Raw genomic sequence first — 17,203 nt, 5'->3', positions numbered from 1 at the left:
AGTGTGGGCCCCTAAATAAAAACAAATAGCTCTCAAAAGATGAGAAACCTCCATTGCTATTTTAACAGAAATGATAAAAAGCTCCATAAAAGAGTTTTTTTCATGTACAAAATAAAGACGTTCATCAAAGGCAAGAGACATAATACAAGTGCTTATCTGGAATGTGGCTGACTCAGGTCATGGGACCACCCATCGTCCACGAAACAGAAGGCTTGAGCTCAGAGCCAGGAGTAAGGCTTAAGTACAGCCATGTGTGGCTCAAATTCTTCACTGTCACTCTCCTCCCGTTGTTCATCAATTTGCTCTAGTCGGCCCAGTAACGTCTCCATTGTGACACTTGTTACTGTGTTTGGTGTATTGAATACATCATGGGTAGCTTGCCAGGTTTGCCAGATTGGCTATGTCGGCTACGTGCAAGGCAAACGTCCTACCTGCTGTGCTGTGTCTTTTAATATTCTATAACATAACAATTTTAAAATAAAATCTATCTTTTTAGTTAACCTGTAGGTAATTCAGCAAAATCACCGCATGCTCTCCTTTTCTCATCAATATAATTCCTAATGATGCCATGTGGGCGGGATACTCCCCATAGCTTGCTGGGCTCTCCAAGCGGGGAAGAGGAATTGAACCTGGGTTGGCTGGGTTGGCTGCGTCCCAGCCAAATTCCCTACTGCACTTTGCTATTGCTCCAGACCTCAAATCCTTACCCTTCAGAAAAAGAGCTTTGTCATAGTGACATAATGCTAATTTGAATTTTGGAAAATTTTCAAGTAAATATTTAAGATCAATATGTATAATTCATAATAAAGTATAACTATTCTAATATAAAAATGGAAACATTATTTTATCTAACAATATCTGATCTGTATTAATTCAGATAATTCACTTTTTACTCATAAGAATACAAATATAAAAATAGAATGACAAATTTTAATTGTAATATTAATATATTTGTTCATAAAGATATAAGTTTGTAGCATAAAAGTACATAGCTGCATGTGAGGGATATCACCAAAATATATTTCTATTTAATTTTGGGTGACACACGTGTCTGTGCTCACAGTTTACTCCTGGCTCTGTGTCTAAGGGTCAGTTCTGGAAGCGCAGGCAGAGCAGTAGATCATGAAGCTTTGTAATGATTTCTGTGAAAATAGAGGTGTAGATTCCTCATCATTTGCCTGGTGGTTTTGTTCTGCTTTGTTTTTGCCTTGCGTCTGCTAAACTTCTGTATTATCACCAAGGCCTTGTTTAATAATTTTGTTCTGTTTTTTTTCACCCATTATCCCTTTCTCCTTCTCTCTTCCATGTCTTGTTCTTGGATTATGTTCAAAAACTTACTGAATAGAGTCAAGAATAAAACAGAAATTAAGTCTATAAGAAGGACAGAGGAGTTGGACTTGATAGTACAGAATAGTACAGTGGGTAAGCAATTAATGACTCAAAAAAATTTTGGGATAAATCTCTTGAATCTTAATATTCTGTAACATAAAAATTTTAAAATAAAATCTATCTCTTTAGTCAACCTGTAGGTAATTCAGCAAAATTACTACATGCTCTCCTTTTCTTATCAATATAATTCCTAATGAATCTTGATGTAATGCATCTTTCCTGCAATTCTCAGGTGATCTATGAATAAAGATGTGCTTTTTTTTCAGATCAAATTCATTAAGTGTATAGCTACTATATCATAGGGAACTGGTCTCATAACAAAGAAAAATTATGAAGTTTATGTCCATACTCCTCTTTTGTAAACTGTTATTTATGAAAAGCAGAAGTGGTGTGTTTATGTTTATTTTATTGGACATTTGATAGATCCTGAATTTTTAACCATCTGAAAGATTAAGAATCAATCTGAAAGATAAAAGTTTCTCAATTCATATGACAAAATCTTAAAGATTCAGGTATCTATGAGAACAGTATCACAGACACTAAGTTGTTAAAGAAAGAAAACGGAATCAAATTACTACAGATCATTGGGAGTGGATTATCGGAAAACTATCATTGTTATTGAGTAAAAATAATTTAGCATCTTCGTGGAGAGGGAAGAACTGAGAGAGCCATACATTTATGGTCATCATCCAGTGTTTAAGAGAAAAAAGGTACAATCAATGGTTTATGTGACTCCTATTGAGCAGTACTTCATATTTATTTGTTTGTGAGCCACACCTGGGGGTGCTCAGTGGTTATTCCTGACTCTTGACTCAGGAATTACTTCTGAGGTTGCTCGGGAATCATGTGGGATGCCAAAAATCGAACACATATCAGGAACACGCAAAGAAAATGCCCTACCCACTGTATTCCCACTCCAGCCTCCCAACACTATTTTTATTCTGAACATAATAACTAAATTTTGACATGTTGAAATTATAAAAATGTCATAATCTAGAAAAAATTCAGATGCATTTACATTAAAAATCATTTTTAACTACCAAGCACAAGTAAAATTTTAAGTCAAAATAATAAATTAAAGTTGCCAATGACTTAATATTTAACTGCAAATAAATTTTTCATAAGAATTTATAATTGTAAACTGTTGTATCACAATGATCTGGTTTTCACTTTTTTCTACTTTATCTTAAGCTTTAAATTTAATTTTTAAATTTACTGCCCTTCTTTCTAAGTATTACATTTTATAATCGATATGCCAGACACAGTAACAACAAAGTCTCCAATGGAGACGTTACTGGGCCCGCTCGAGCAAATCGATGATCAACGGGAGGGCCTTTACTTTACTTTTACTTTACATTTTATAAATATATAAGATAAAACAAAGTTCTAATTGATAGTTCTTTTGATAAAAATATGCTGGGTTCACTTAACTTCTTTGCTGTGTTTCCTCAAAGTTATCTGATGAGATCTTAATACAACCATGAGAACATTTACGTATATATAATAAATTCTTTATTTTTAAAAAACAAAAATTTGTTTGTTAAATATTTTATTGAGTATGAAAAATATTTTCTCTTACCTGTGAAAATAAACTGCTCACTTAATTGCGGTATACTAAAAAGATTATGCTGTTGGATTTATATTATCTTCTTGAATTCTTTAAAGATCACAACATGGCCCCAAGAGGAAACATACTAGTTCATTTCTTGGACATAATAAATGGGGATTTTTTTTTAGACTTAACAAGTCAATAATCTGGTTAATGATCTACATGATGCAAAGAATTATATGAATGCACTTTGGTCCTTAGTCAAAAATGATCCCTTGGTGGAAAAAAATATATGATAACTTCAGACTGATTCCTAGGTCTAATAATAAATAGCTAAATATTATTAAATGGATGACTTAAATTATCAGGAGTCCTCCTTCTTTTCCTGGGTATATGACATACCAATATCCCTGAAAATTTTATTATCTTGTATATGATTTTTTTAAAAAAGCATAATCGACAGCAGAATATATATTTAATAAAATTTACCATGTTTTTGAAAGTTTTACATAGCATACTTATAATCTGTATGAGAAATAGAATTCAGCTCATTAATGTTTTAATAGGTGACATAAACTATTTATACAGGCATAAGCATTATTGACAGGAAAGATGGGATGTTTACAGATATCAGTGATATTCTGTGTAATGTACTATTATAATAGACACAAGGCAACGACAAAGTCAAACAGTTTGAGTTGTAAAGGACCTGTCTTCTCTTAGAGATCCCACACCAATCTATAAAATAAGTATCCACTCAAGATACATATATGAGTAACTACACAAGTAATGTGAGGAAATTATACAAAATACCTGAGGGACAAGGATCTACACACATATTATATGTTAATATACAAGGGTCATTGGCAATTGCATGTGAATATAAATGGAAAATAAAAGAGTACTCATAGAATGCCACAGTGAAAAACTGATCTATTAAATGAGTGTAACTCTAAACTGATCTATAGAGTCACAGTAACCCCAGTTAAGTTCTAACAGTGTATTTGTTGAAATTGACACTCCAAGTGTGCAACATACATGAGAAAGCGAACAAAATAAAACAAAGCAAAAATAAGTAAAGAACAATTTCGAGAGACAGTTCTGAAAACAAGAGTGGGAATACTCACATAATCGAATTTGAGGATTTAACACAAAGTTAAAATTTTCAGAAAGCGAAGCATAGGTAAAATGACATGAGGCTAAAGATGTGAAATACCATAGAGCCCCTCAAAAGTTTGATCACACACATTTTATTTTAATTTCTTGAGGAGGGGTATGTGGCTTACTCAGCAATGCTTGGCAAAATCCTGGGAAACTTTCCCATCAATAAGTGGCCCTGTGTCACGGGCCTGATGGTTTTGAGCTGGCACACCAGGTGGTGCAGGGACCACAATAACTATACAGGGTCGAGGAGAAGCATTCGATGTCTGGAATAAAACTACATATGCGCTCCTGAACTATGAGTTGTTACCTGGCCTTAAGATTTAACTTTTGATACAATGTCACGGTCACGGTACTCCCATTGTTCATCGATTTGCTCGAGCGGGCCCAGTAATGTCTCCATCATGAGACTTGTCGTTACTGTGTTTGGCATATGGAATACGTCATAGGTAGCTTGCCAGGCTCTGCCGGGCGGGCGAGATACTCTCGGTAGCTTGCCAGGCTCTCCGAGAGGGGCGGAGGAATCGAACTCGGGTCAGCCATGTTGATCGCTTGTAAGGCAATTTTGGAGAGAGCTTTTTCTAAGTTACATTTGAAATATAAAATAACTTTTATTTCAGGGGCTGGAGAGATAGCACAGCGGGTAGGGAGTTTGCCTTGCACACAGCTGACCCGGATTTGATTCCCAGCATCCTATATGGTCCCCTAAGCTCCGCCAGGAGTAACTCCTGAGTGCAGAGCCAGGAGTAACCCCTGTGCAGCACCAGGCGTGACCCAAAAAGCAAAAAAAAAAAAGCTTTATTTCACCATCACCCCCCGCCCTCCTACACACACACACGCAAACACACACAAACACACACACACAAAATAGCTCAATATCCAAAGGAGATTTAGTACGCTTTTTGGAAATGTATTGTAGTAAAGGAGATGTATGGATCACCCTTTATCCCAGTGTTTAAAGAGAAGGACAGAGAGGGCAAGAAATCAAGCAGGGAGAATAGGAAGTGATGGGTCAACAGGCATCAGGGCTTCAGTGGAAATCTATGACTTCGAGCTAGTGATAAAGGTATTTCTATAAGTCTGAAGATTTCTTAGTGTGTTTGAAGACAGAAAAAAAGGAGATGAGTAGCATTTTAGATCTATGTCATAGGATCTAGAAAGGAGAAGCAGCTTTCAACTGAACTTGAGAACTTGCTATAAACGATATGAGGATGTGTCAATCCACAAAATGCTAAAGATATAATTTTTAGTTAGGGTGAGTTAAAATCAAATCACACAACATTGACAACAGCAATAAGCTTAACAAATACAGTTTTAATATGTTTCAGTTTGAACATAGTAAATAGCATTAAAATTCAACTTATTTTTATACATTTTTATTCTAATTCTCATTGTTTTAATTTTTAGGACATTATTCTAGATGTACAGGAACTGTGAAATAAAACCAAGACAATTTTTTCTCTACTTTTTGGGATTAAAGACATAGACTTATATCTGACCATTTAAACAATTTAATGCAATTATGAAAGTGTACCTATAACCCAATGTCTCTCAACAATTTTTTCATGGCTTCTTTTACATCTTTGTTTCTTAAACTGTAGATAATAGGATTCAACATAGGGATCACAATAGTATAAAATACTGACACTACCATGTCATGAACAGATGCATTCCCTGAACTGGGTCTCACATATGTAAACAGAATTGTCCCATGATAAATGGACACACCAGTGAGATGAGAGCCACACGTTGAAAAGACTTTTCGTCTTCCTTCAGCAGAACGCATCCTCAGAATTGCCACCAGGATGAATGCATAGGAGATTAGAACAATGAAAATGGTAACCACCTCAACAGCTCCCACAAGATAAAAGAGCAAAAGCTGGTTAGCATGGGTATCAGAGCAAGAAATTGCAAGGAGTGGAGGGATGTCACAAAAGACATGTTTAATTTCATTGGACGCACAGTAGGATAGGCTAAAAGTGGCCACCGTGTGTACAGTAGCATGCAGGATGCCTGCAATGTAAGAAGCAACAATGAGTGACACATAGACTCTGGGTGACATGCTCACTGAGTACAGGAGAGGGTTGTAGATGGCTTCAAAACGATCATAGGCCATTGCTGCTAGGAGGAAGCATTCTGTGCTTCCCAAAGACACAAAGAGAAGCATCTGTGCCGCACAGCCGTAATAGGAAATGGATTTGTCCTCTGAAAGGAAGTTGACTAGCATTTTGGGGGTGACCACTGTGGAGTAGCAGGCAACCAAAAATGACAAAACACTCAGAAAATAGTACATGGGGTTGTGGAGCCGAGAATCTCCAATGACCAACACAACCAGACCCAGATTTCCTATCACAGTGAAGAGATAGATTGCGAGAAATAGCAGGAATAGTAAGACTTGCATCTCAAAATCATCTGTGAAGCCTGTTAATATAAACACAGTAACCTCAGTCCCATTTTTCAACTGAAATCTGTGTACATCTACGTCTGATGTCATCCCTGACATTTCCACTTTTTTAGGTATAGGTTCAAAGGAAGTATCTTTGAAAATAGTCCTCTCAGGTTTCTCCTCAAGCTTGTCTCTTAGTTGGACATAGTGATTTCCTCTGTAGTGATGTTAGATGCAGTGATGATGACATTAGGCACAACTGGGTACATTTTTCAGTCTACATAAATAAAATAATTGATGCCATTCAGGAGATAACTGAAATTTATCACATGAAAAGAATCATGTCAGTTTAAATATTTTGCTACCAATTATTTTTCTGTTGACTTTCTGAAGTCGTGTTGTTCTTTTTGCATTGTCTTACTGCTCACAGAAACAATGAATTGAGCTATATTTTCATCTGAAAATATTATACTGGAATTTCATAACTACTAGTTCTAGGTTTCATTCAACATATATTTAATGCTAGCTTTTCACTTAGTATTTGCACATGTTAAATGAACAGAAGCACAATTGTGACATAAGAATGTGTTGAATTCAAAGAAAAATAATAAGTCATTTAACTATCAAATGATCTTGATGTCTGAAAGCTGGAATAAGTTAGCTATGCATCAAAATTTGTCACATAGTTGTGACAGTTTGGAAACATTTTCAAAAGTATTTCATATGTAGTTTTCCAAAAAATTTTTTTCTCCCTTTCTTGGCAATCACCCTAGTTCCTTATATTCCATCCTAGGAAAGTGGCGGGCTGAACAGCAGTATCCTGGAGATAAATACTCTTTGCTTGCAAAAGAAAAAAAAAAGTGTCATATTGATATTTTGGCTTCCTATACACATCCATAAGTTGTGACAATTGCATTCTTTTTTTTGCCATTTTTTTCACCCTCAAATACACAATACAATTCACCAAGTATTAATTTATACTTGATAGATAGAACTGCAGCACTGTCCTCCCTTTGTTCAACGATTTGCTGGAGCGGGCACCAGTAACATCTTTATTCTGAGACTTGTTATTACTGTTTTTGGCATATCAAATAAACCACGGGGAGCTTGCCAGGCTCTGCTCTGTGGGTGGGATACACTCAGTATCTTGCCAGGCTCTGAGAGAGGGACTGAGGAATCAAACCCTGATTGGTTGCATGCAAGGCAAACGCCCGACCCTCTGTGCTATCACTCTAGCCCTTGTCACTTGGTAAATTTCACTTCGTAAATACTTCAGGTAATTCTTCTGTTATTTTTATATTTATATTCGTAACAATTGAGGAATTTTTAAATTATTTTTAATCATGTGGTCTTCAGATATCTTTTTGATATACAATTCTGTCAAATGTTTATCATATGTCAAATGCATATCAATTGTGTATAATTAGCCTTTTAAATGTTAAGTTGCTCAGCAAATTTCGATAGCACATGGGTAGGGCGTTTGCCTTGCACGTAGCCAGCTTGACCGAGCCGGGTTCAATTCCTCCGCCCCTCCTGGAGAGCCCAACAAGCTACCGAGAGTATCTCACCTGAGCCAAAGCCTGGCAAGCTACCCGTAACATATTCAATATGCCAAACACAGTAACAACAAGTCTCAAAACAGAGACGTTATTGGACCCGTTCAAGCAAATCGATGAACTGGAGGACAGTGTTTTGTTTTGCAAAAGATATGCTCTGATTATGGGATAATTAAGTTTTATGTAACTTCAAACTTCTTTTTGAAGAAATAAATGATTACTTAATATATCATTTCATTCTACCCAGAGATTTACAAAAGTTTCAAGTATAGGCCCAGGAAGGAAAAAATGGAAATTTTGAGAATGTAAGTAAGTCATCATATTACTAGTTTTAAGATTTTTGCATCTTTTTACTGCATTTCTGTTTTATTTCCTATTATGCTATTGTCTTTTACCTCTTAGAGTTTCACACCATTTTCAATTTAGTGGACAAGGAATAAAGTCAATGATTTTTAAAAAGAGCTAAGAGTAACTTTTATTTTAACTGAATATGTTACTAAGCACTATCATATATGTAATAGTTCATATTTAAGAAGATATCAGTATGTTGACTTTAGTTTTCCTTTATTATGTCTTAGTTAAAACCATAATGTTTAAATTATTTAAGAATCTGCCAAAAAAAGCACTCACTGCTGAACTGAAGACTTGTAAATAGTTGTCCATGATGTCAGATATGCATTAGTTTAGCTATATTAAGAGGGGAAAACATTAATAATCAAAAACTGCTGCTCAATAAAGGAGAAACAATGACATTGATCCACAGAAGTCTTTTCTAATAAGTATGATAAAGGGCCACATTAGATCAAGATATGCTCCTTTGAGTCACAGAAAATTATAGGACAAAATATAAAAATTAACACAATTATAATTCTGAACTATAAGAAATATGTTCTAGAAATGGAATAAGTAGATCATATAAAATAGTTGATGTTGTATTTATGCATGAATCCAGTCTACTTATTACTCATAAGATATTGAATAAAAGACATTAGGTAATGAAAATATAAATGTTACTCTTTTTTCCAATTCCTATGTTAGAGAATACTATTTTTCTTAAGTATAATATACTCAAAAGCTAGTAGTTTGTTATGTTTTCTTCACTAAATCATTTATTAAACTTTAAGTATACCCTTTAATTGTACTACTTATTTTCTGATCATTATTTTTTATCAAAAATATTAAAGCAACGTTCTAAATGATAAATTTAGTAATAAATATGTGTAGAAAATCCTGTGATATTTCTTTTAAATTTTATTCCTAAAAAAAAAAAGTTATCTAACTTTAAATGCAAGTGTGAGTCAAGTAGAATCCTTTCTCTTAAGTATGGAGAAGGGTATTTGTTTTAGATTCAAAAATCAAAAGGGTAGTCTGTAAATATTTTTTAGATTTAAGTAAAAACTTTTCTCTTACCTGTAGAAATGAACTGGCCACTCAACTGAAGTACACTATGTTTATTATAAGTTTGGATTCATATCATTATTTTAAGTTGCTTTTAAAGTTCATAGTGATGTCCCCATGAGAATTCACACCAATTCTTGGACATAAAGATGTAAAAGTCATTTGTTTTTAAGAATAAGTTAATGGCTCTGGATAATGAACTACATGATAAAAGTAGTTACATAAGTGAACTTTGGCTTCTGGTCAAAATATGATCTCCCCATGGAAAAATAAAGATGAATCCACACTGATTTTTGCCTCTACTACAAAATGGTCACTAACTAGTAATATGATGACTTACATTCTCAAAAATTCCATTTTTTCCTTCCTGGGCCTATACTTGAAACTTTTGTAAATATCTGGGTAGAATGAAATGATATATTAAATAATCATTTATATAAAATTTATAATAATGTTATTAAAATGACTATTAAAAATAAAAGTTATTTTATTAGGTTTACAGAAACTCGAAATTCTCTTTTATAACAAAAAAAGTCAAAACATTAGCTTTTATCTTCTTGACATCGCTAACATTTTTAAGAACTGTTTCTTGACAAAATGTTTGTATAAATCCAGGAAAGAAATTTTTTCTCTTTATAAAATACAATTTAAGAAATCATTATATCACTGAAACTTTATCTGTAATGTAATTAAATTATAAAAAGGTAAAGGCCCTCCCGTTGATCATCGATTTGCTCGAGCGGGCCCAGTAACGTCTCCATTGGAGACTTTGTTGTTACTGTGTCTGGCATATCGAATACTCTCGGTAGCTTGCCGGGCTCTCCGAGAGGGGCGGAGGAATCGAACTCGGATCGGCCATGTTGGCCGCTTGTAAGGCGAACGCCCTACCCGCTGTGCTATTATTTCAGAATTTAATATTGACCACAAACCAAAAAAATAAATAGTTTAATGCCTTGTTTAAAGGATTCCAACTTCACTTTTTCTCTCTGGAAAGAAAGATGGCAGCCGCTTCGGAGCTTTGTGGAAGGCCGGGTATGAGCCATTCGTGATGGGACGACTGAAACCTCATGGGAAGAGGGGCATTCCCGGCTCATCCTTTACGCCCTACCGAGGTCAGGAGTTGCCCCTCACGAGCAGCAATCTGGCTCAGCCATGGCTCCAGAGCACAGAAACCAATCTCATTAGTATCTGACTGTCAGCAGAAATACTTACAGGCTTAATAGGTAAAATATCAGGAATCAAAAATCACGCAGCCGTAATAGTGGCTGCGAGACATCATTTGATTCATGTGACCAACTATGGAAAACAAATTATTTCACAATGCTTTTTCAGCATGTCTGATTTGGGGGTGTAAACTCTAAATACTAATGGTGCATCTTTTGTTGGAACAATGAATCTAATCAAAGTAGATAGAGTGTTAACTAGAATTCATCTGCCTCACAGGCATTGGGAGGGTTGGGGGGGTTATTGGGGTTCTTGGTGGTGAAAAATAAGTATTGGTAAAGGCAAATGTGTTTGATATTTGCATGACCAAGGCTTAAACCTGAAAGCTTTGTAATTTTTCCCACAGTAATTCAATAAATAAATAAATAAGAAAAAAAAATAAAGGATTCCAACTTCACAGTTCGAATAATTAACTCAAAATACAAATGAGCCTAATAGCAAATGACAGTTTCTTAAAAGACCCCTGAATGTGGGGTAAGAGAAAGAGTGCACGCAACTGAGTGTTGGGTTTAATCTCTGGTACCACCTATGGTCCTCTGCGTTCCACCAGGAGTGATCCCTGAACACAAACCAGGTGTTAAGTTTTAAGTACCGTAGAGTATGGCCCAAACACCAAAACAAAAGAACAAATAAAATCCCAGCACTTTTCATACTAGCTTAATTTAAGCATTTGCTCAATTGCCCAAAAATGTGGGACTCACTCCTTCAGATCTATGTATGAATGCCTACATGAATCTAGAAAAGTTACTAGCTATCGCAGTCATGAGATTATTATGGCTAAAAAATATAGCTAGTATAAGGGCAATATCTTTAATCAGACAGGGGAAATATAATGTCCATTTTTTATATTCCAAAGCTTAGAAGGCTTCCTCAGTTCCCAAAACGAATGAAAATAAGGATACAGGGGAGAAATACTGGACAGTGATGGAGGGAAGTGGACACCCTTAGTGCAGTCTGTGGTGTGGGAACACCAGATGTCCTACCATTAACAGTATTGTAAATCATGATGTCTACAATAGAGTAAACTTATTTTTAAAAATGTTTTAAAATGATCTGTATAATCACATACAGCATTACTGGGATTAGGCAGAATGGCTGATCACATTTATTTTTTAATTAATTAAATTTTTTATTAGTGAAACACCATGAGGTACAGTTATAGACTTACAAATTTTTGTGCTTGGGTTTCAGTTATACAATGATCAAGTACCCATCCCTCCACCAGTGCGGTGGCAATCACATTTATTAATCCTTGTAATTGTTTTGTACATTATGAGTGAGGTGGTCAAAATCTGTGTTTCAATGACATGGTTTTCTTAGAGATCAGATAATGATCTCTTAGAGACCAATCAATCAATTTTTGGAACTTGTGCTTGTAAATTAGAGTCCATCCTTAATTTTTCGAATATCTGGCAGTGGACCTATCTCAATTGTTACAATTTGCAAATTAGATCACTTCAATAGGAGAGATTTTTCCCTCCAGTCTGATCCAATAGAAAAGACTTTTCTCCATATCTGGGATTTTGCCTTACATATGAGCACCCTAATATGCTCACAATTAGCTCTTTTGAATATAGGATATTCTGATAGAAATTAATGGCATTTATATACTAGTATAAAATCAGTGAGACTTCATTTGATTTTCTTCTGCAATAGGTTGCTCCTATTGGGACATGGGATTTAATAATTGTATATTATTTCTCTAATAATAAAATGCTCGAGCATAAAATGCTGGAGCGATAGCACAGCTGTAGGGCGTTTGCCTTGCACGCAGCCAACATGGCCAACCCGAGTTCGATTCCTCCGCCCTTCTCGGAGAGCCCGGCAAACTACTGAGAGTATCTCGCCCGCATGGCAGAGCCTGGCAAGCTCCCCGTGACGTATTCGATATGCCAAACACAGTAACTACAAATTCTCCAATGGAGACGTTACTGGGCCCGCTTGAGCAAATCGACGAACAACGGGAGGGCTTTTACCTTTTACCTTTAATAATAAAATAAAATAGAAGCCCAGTTATTTCACTCCCATAATGGCAGTCCTTTTTTAGCTAACACCACTAGCTTCATAAACCGTGTTCTATGCTTGGAGCATCTAAAATCTAAACAAAGCTACAATTAGGACTAAATGGACTTTATGGTACTCAGAATTTCCCAATATCAAAATTAAATATCAACTGGGATGATTATTTGGACCAGCTGATATTACCAAAATTACATTCTGAATTTGTCTTTTTTAACAAGAACTGTTTATCCTCAATTGAAATCAAAGACTCTAACACAAGTTTAGGGAGAAAAGTGTTCAAAATAATATCTAATGTCTAAAGTTGAATTAATATCCCACCTGCCCTTAGTTATCCCAATTATTAGAACATCTTCTTCATTTTTTAATATGAAAATGAGTTGGATTCTTTAAAACATTCACCATTAACAGGGAGATCACTGTCAATAAATAGAACATGCAGCTGGTTGATGGGTGGAGCGATGTCATCCTGCCATTGCTCTTGTAGTGGGGATCATTTGGTAAAGCATTGAGGGATACTCTTTACTATTTTCTTAATTATCATTGTACTCAATATTCTGTCTCGTTTTTTTAAGCGCTAACTTAGTCTGTAAACATCATGATTTTTATGTTTTATTTTGAGTTTTGAGGGCATTCCAGCTTATGTTCTGGGCTTACTCGTAGTTCTGTGCTCATGGATCACTCCTGGCAGTGCTAGAGGGAATTTGTGGGGTGCCACGGATAGAACCTGCAAGCACCTACTTGCTGCATTATACTGTCAGTACGTGGAATTCACATTTTGACACAGTCTGATTATCTTTGTAATTTTAGAGGTATATGTAGAACTAGGTAAAGATAATTAATAAAAATAGATCTGTGGTGGTGGGAAATGGGCACTGGTGGAGGGATGGTATTTGATCATTGTATAATTGAAATCCAAGCACAAAATTTGTAAGTCTAAAACTGTACCTCATGGTGTCTCACTAATAAAAATTTAAAAAAAGAAATAATAAGGAAAAAATAGATGTCAGAAAAAATCTATACATATGTTACAATTACAAAATCTAAATACTTTTTGGAAAATTTAAATAACACAGAGGGTAGGGCACTTGCCTTGCACATGGCCGACCAGGGCTCAATTCCTCCATCCCTCTTGGAGAGCCCAGCAAGCTACCAAGAGTATCCCTCCCGCATGGCAGAGCCTGGTAAGCTCCCCGTGGCATATTCAATATGCCAAAAACAGTAACAACAAGTCTCACAATGGAGACATTACTGGTGCCTGCTCAAGCAAATTGATGAACAAGAGGACAGTGCTACAGTGCAGTTCTACATATCTTCTCTAATAGCTCCCTGCTATTTTAACAGGTAAATATCATGGGGAAAATCCAGACAGATTATATTACATTTGCTCAAATTATCAAATAAAACTTCTTACTTATTTCTGAATATTTGTCTTCTATGTGTCTGAACATAAAAGTAATTCTGACTCTATTTGATAGCAAAAAAAAATATTATTTACATTATTTTGTGCTGGAGCAATAGCACAACGGTAGAGCATTTGCCTTGAGCACAGCCAGCTCATCTGAGCCAGGTTTGATTCCTCCGACCCTCTCGGAGAGCCCCACAGGCTACTGAGAGTATCTAGCCTTCACGGCAAAGCCGGGCAAGCTACAGTGACAGTGACAGTGATGTTATTTTATTTTCCTTCAACAGTTTTTCTTCTAAATTTACTGTAGTACAACAAATTTTATTTCAAATGGATATTTTATATAAAGTGCATTTTCACATGCTAACAAGAATACAAAATAAATAACACAAGTGATGAGCAGAGAAACATGTATTTAGCAGAATGAAAAACGACAAGCTCAGTTTATTTTGAAATATGATACATCAAACATATTTTAAAGCTCTTTGTCCAGCATGACAATTGTACGGTATTTTGAGCAAATTTCATAACTACAATATTCTTTAGAACACATTTTGTAACCCAAATTAAGCTGGACTTGGGGTCTATGACAGGAACAAACCCATTATCAAAGAAAGCTTTATCTTTATGTCACAGCAATTGTTCAACGAATTTCTGCTCTTTACTCTTCCCTATAATTTGTTTATGTCCTTGTGCATTTATGTCCTTGTGCTCTGTTCACTTAGCATGAACTTAGAATACATGCAAGCTCCAATTGTCTTTTTAAATCAATCTTACATGTCTTTTAGGGAACACTATTTTATTAACTTAAAGTTGTTTTTCTTCAATTAGTATATCTTACATCAATTTAGTTACTAAATCATAAAAGAGGGCCTAGAAGAAAATGAGAAAAGCTTTTTCTCCCCTAAGGAAAAAGTGACATATGCACATGGAGATGTCTTTACAAGATTACCTTCAGTAATTTCTAAGGCTCAAGAAAAATTATTCTTTATAGGTAGAGCAATAAGAAATAAGAAAAAAGAACATAACCAGTTTGTTCAAATTATTTAAAATCACTTCTAAGTGGCATAGTTTTTATATACTTATTTTCATATACTAATTATTTAGAAGAAAAGTGTTGTTTCTTAAAAACTCAGCTCAATCTTATGCTATATTAAAAGTAAATAAGAAATATTTATGAAAGAATTTTACAATATATACACATTGATTATACTATGCATTTTATAGTTGCTATGAAAATGAAAAACATCATAAGCACCCCCTTCCTATAGAGATATTACAATCTTTGGGAGCTAGAGCAATAGCACTGGGTAGGGCTTTTGTCTTGCATGTAACAGACAAGAGTTCGATTCGTGGCTTCTCATATGATCCTGGGCACGACCAGGACTAATTGCTAAGTGCAGAGCCAAGAATAACCTTTGAGCATCACCAGGTGTGAGCACCCCACAAAAAAAAAAGATAAAAATGATAAAAATACAAATTTCTTTTTCAAGTTTCTCATGGATTTAATCTTCAATTTCTTTTCACATGCTTCTTAAATGACATTACCTAAACTTTTTAATAACTAGTCGATAAAGCATGTAGAATACAAGAAGATCTGAGGAATACACCATAGCCAGTGATTATTTTGTACCAACTCCTGAGGAAATTTAATAAACTGGATTGAAAATAAAGTATTGGGGTTGGAGCAATAGCACAGTGGATAGGGCGTTTGCCTTGCACGCAGCCAACCCATGTTCGATTCCCAGCATCCCATCCCCTGAGCACCGCCAGGGGTAATTCCTGAGTGCGGAGCCAGGAGTAACACCTGTGCATCGCTGAGAGTGACCCAAAAAGAAAAACAAAAGAAAGAAAAAGGAAAGAAAAAAGAAAAGAAAATGTTACTTAAAGCCAATATTTTCTCAAAACCAAATTTCCCCTTAAATGCCCTGTGCTTAGAAACTACCCAAATGCACTTTGATTATAACTTCTGTAGATTTTTCATAGAAAAAATTTTTCTGTGTATAACTCTGAAAAAGGCACTTTTCACATCCTTGTTCCTCAAACTGTAGATGAGTGGATTCAGCATTGGAATGACAATGGTATAGAACACAGAGGCCACCTGTGCTTGGGTCAGGGATAATGAGTTATCCGGCTGCAAATATGTAAACGTCAGAGACCCATAGAAGATAGTTACCCCCATGAGGTGAGACGCACACGTGGAAAAGGCCTTCTTCCTGCCTGCTGCAGACTGGATCCTCAGGATGGCTGAGATGATGGCAATGTAAGTGACCGTGATAATGAGGAATGGAAAAATAATAGTGCACCCAGCTAACACAAAGACCATTATCTCTGTACTGAATGAATCCACACAGGAAAGAGACATAAGAGCTGTGGTATCACAAAAGAAGTGGTTGATGTTGGAGCCACAGTAGGACAAGCTGCTAATCACACAGGTCGGTGTGATAGAATTTGTGAAAGCAATTGCAAAGGTAATTACTGCCAACCAGTGACACATTCTCTGTGACATAACTACTGAATATAATAAGGGATTGCAGATTGCTACATAGCGGTCATAGGCCATGGAGCCAAGAAGAATGCATTCACTACTTGCCAAGCTCACAAAGAAGTACATTTGAACAAAGCATCCAGCAAAGGAGATGGTTTTATGACTGGATTGGAAATTTACCAGGGCTTTGGGTGTTATTGTAGAGGAATAGAATATGTCGATGAATGCTAAATGGCTAAGGAAAAAGTACATAGGTGTATGAAGCTGAGCGTCCATTCTGATTAACACAATGAGACCAAGGTTTCCCAAAACAGTGAATAGATAGATAAAGAGAAATATCAAGAAAAGGCTGAAATGAAGTTCAGGGTGATTAGAAAATCCAGACAGTATGAAGAAGGTCACCTGAGTGAAATTGTTCTCAGCCATTCTTTCAGCTCAGGCCATTGATATAGCTGCTAAGAAAAAAAGAACAGCAATAAGAAGTATTCAATAGATGTCTACAGATCAAAGAATTACCTGGGTTGACCTAGATGTAATTTAATAGTTGTCGGTTGGAAAAAAAAGTCTTCTAGCTCAAAGCTGTTTGACAATTTAAAATTATTTACAGTCACCCCAAAGAAATCTGAAA

The 17,203-nt window shown here is 35.5% G+C and overlaps 2 protein-coding genes across 2 annotated transcripts; both read right to left on the bottom strand.

Moving 5' to 3' along the window:
* Positions 1-5,633: 5,633 nt before the first annotated feature.
* On the bottom strand, positions 5,634-6,602 carry LOC130045755 (olfactory receptor 5T3-like). Its single transcript, XM_056138594.1, has one exon. It carries the CDS (start codon positions 6,600-6,602, stop codon positions 5,634-5,636), a length of 969 nt encoding a protein of 322 aa, XP_055994569.1.
* Positions 6,603-16,047: 9,445 nt separating this feature from the next.
* LOC130042113 (olfactory receptor 8I2-like) lies at positions 16,048-17,001 on the bottom strand. The gene has a single exon (XM_056134477.1). It carries the CDS (start codon positions 16,999-17,001, stop codon positions 16,048-16,050), a length of 954 nt encoding a protein of 317 aa, XP_055990452.1.
* Positions 17,002-17,203: the final 202 nt, after the last annotated feature.

Source organism: Sorex fumeus, unplaced genomic scaffold (assembly GCF_029834395.1).
Source record: "Sorex fumeus unplaced genomic scaffold, SorFum_2.1 ptg000007l, whole genome shotgun sequence".
Lineage (NCBI taxonomy): Eukaryota > Metazoa > Chordata > Mammalia > Eulipotyphla > Soricidae > Sorex > Sorex fumeus.
This window is presented reverse-complemented; position numbering and strand designations above follow the sequence as displayed.

Excerpts from the sequence above, each read along its gene's own strand:
- LOC130045755 (XM_056138594.1), bottom strand. The coding sequence starts at position 6,602 with ATGTCAGGGATGACATCAGACGTAGATGTACACAGATTTCAGTTGAAA.
- LOC130042113 (XM_056134477.1), bottom strand. The coding sequence starts at position 17,001 with ATGGCTGAGAACAATTTCACTCAGGTGACCTTCTTCATACTGTCTGGA.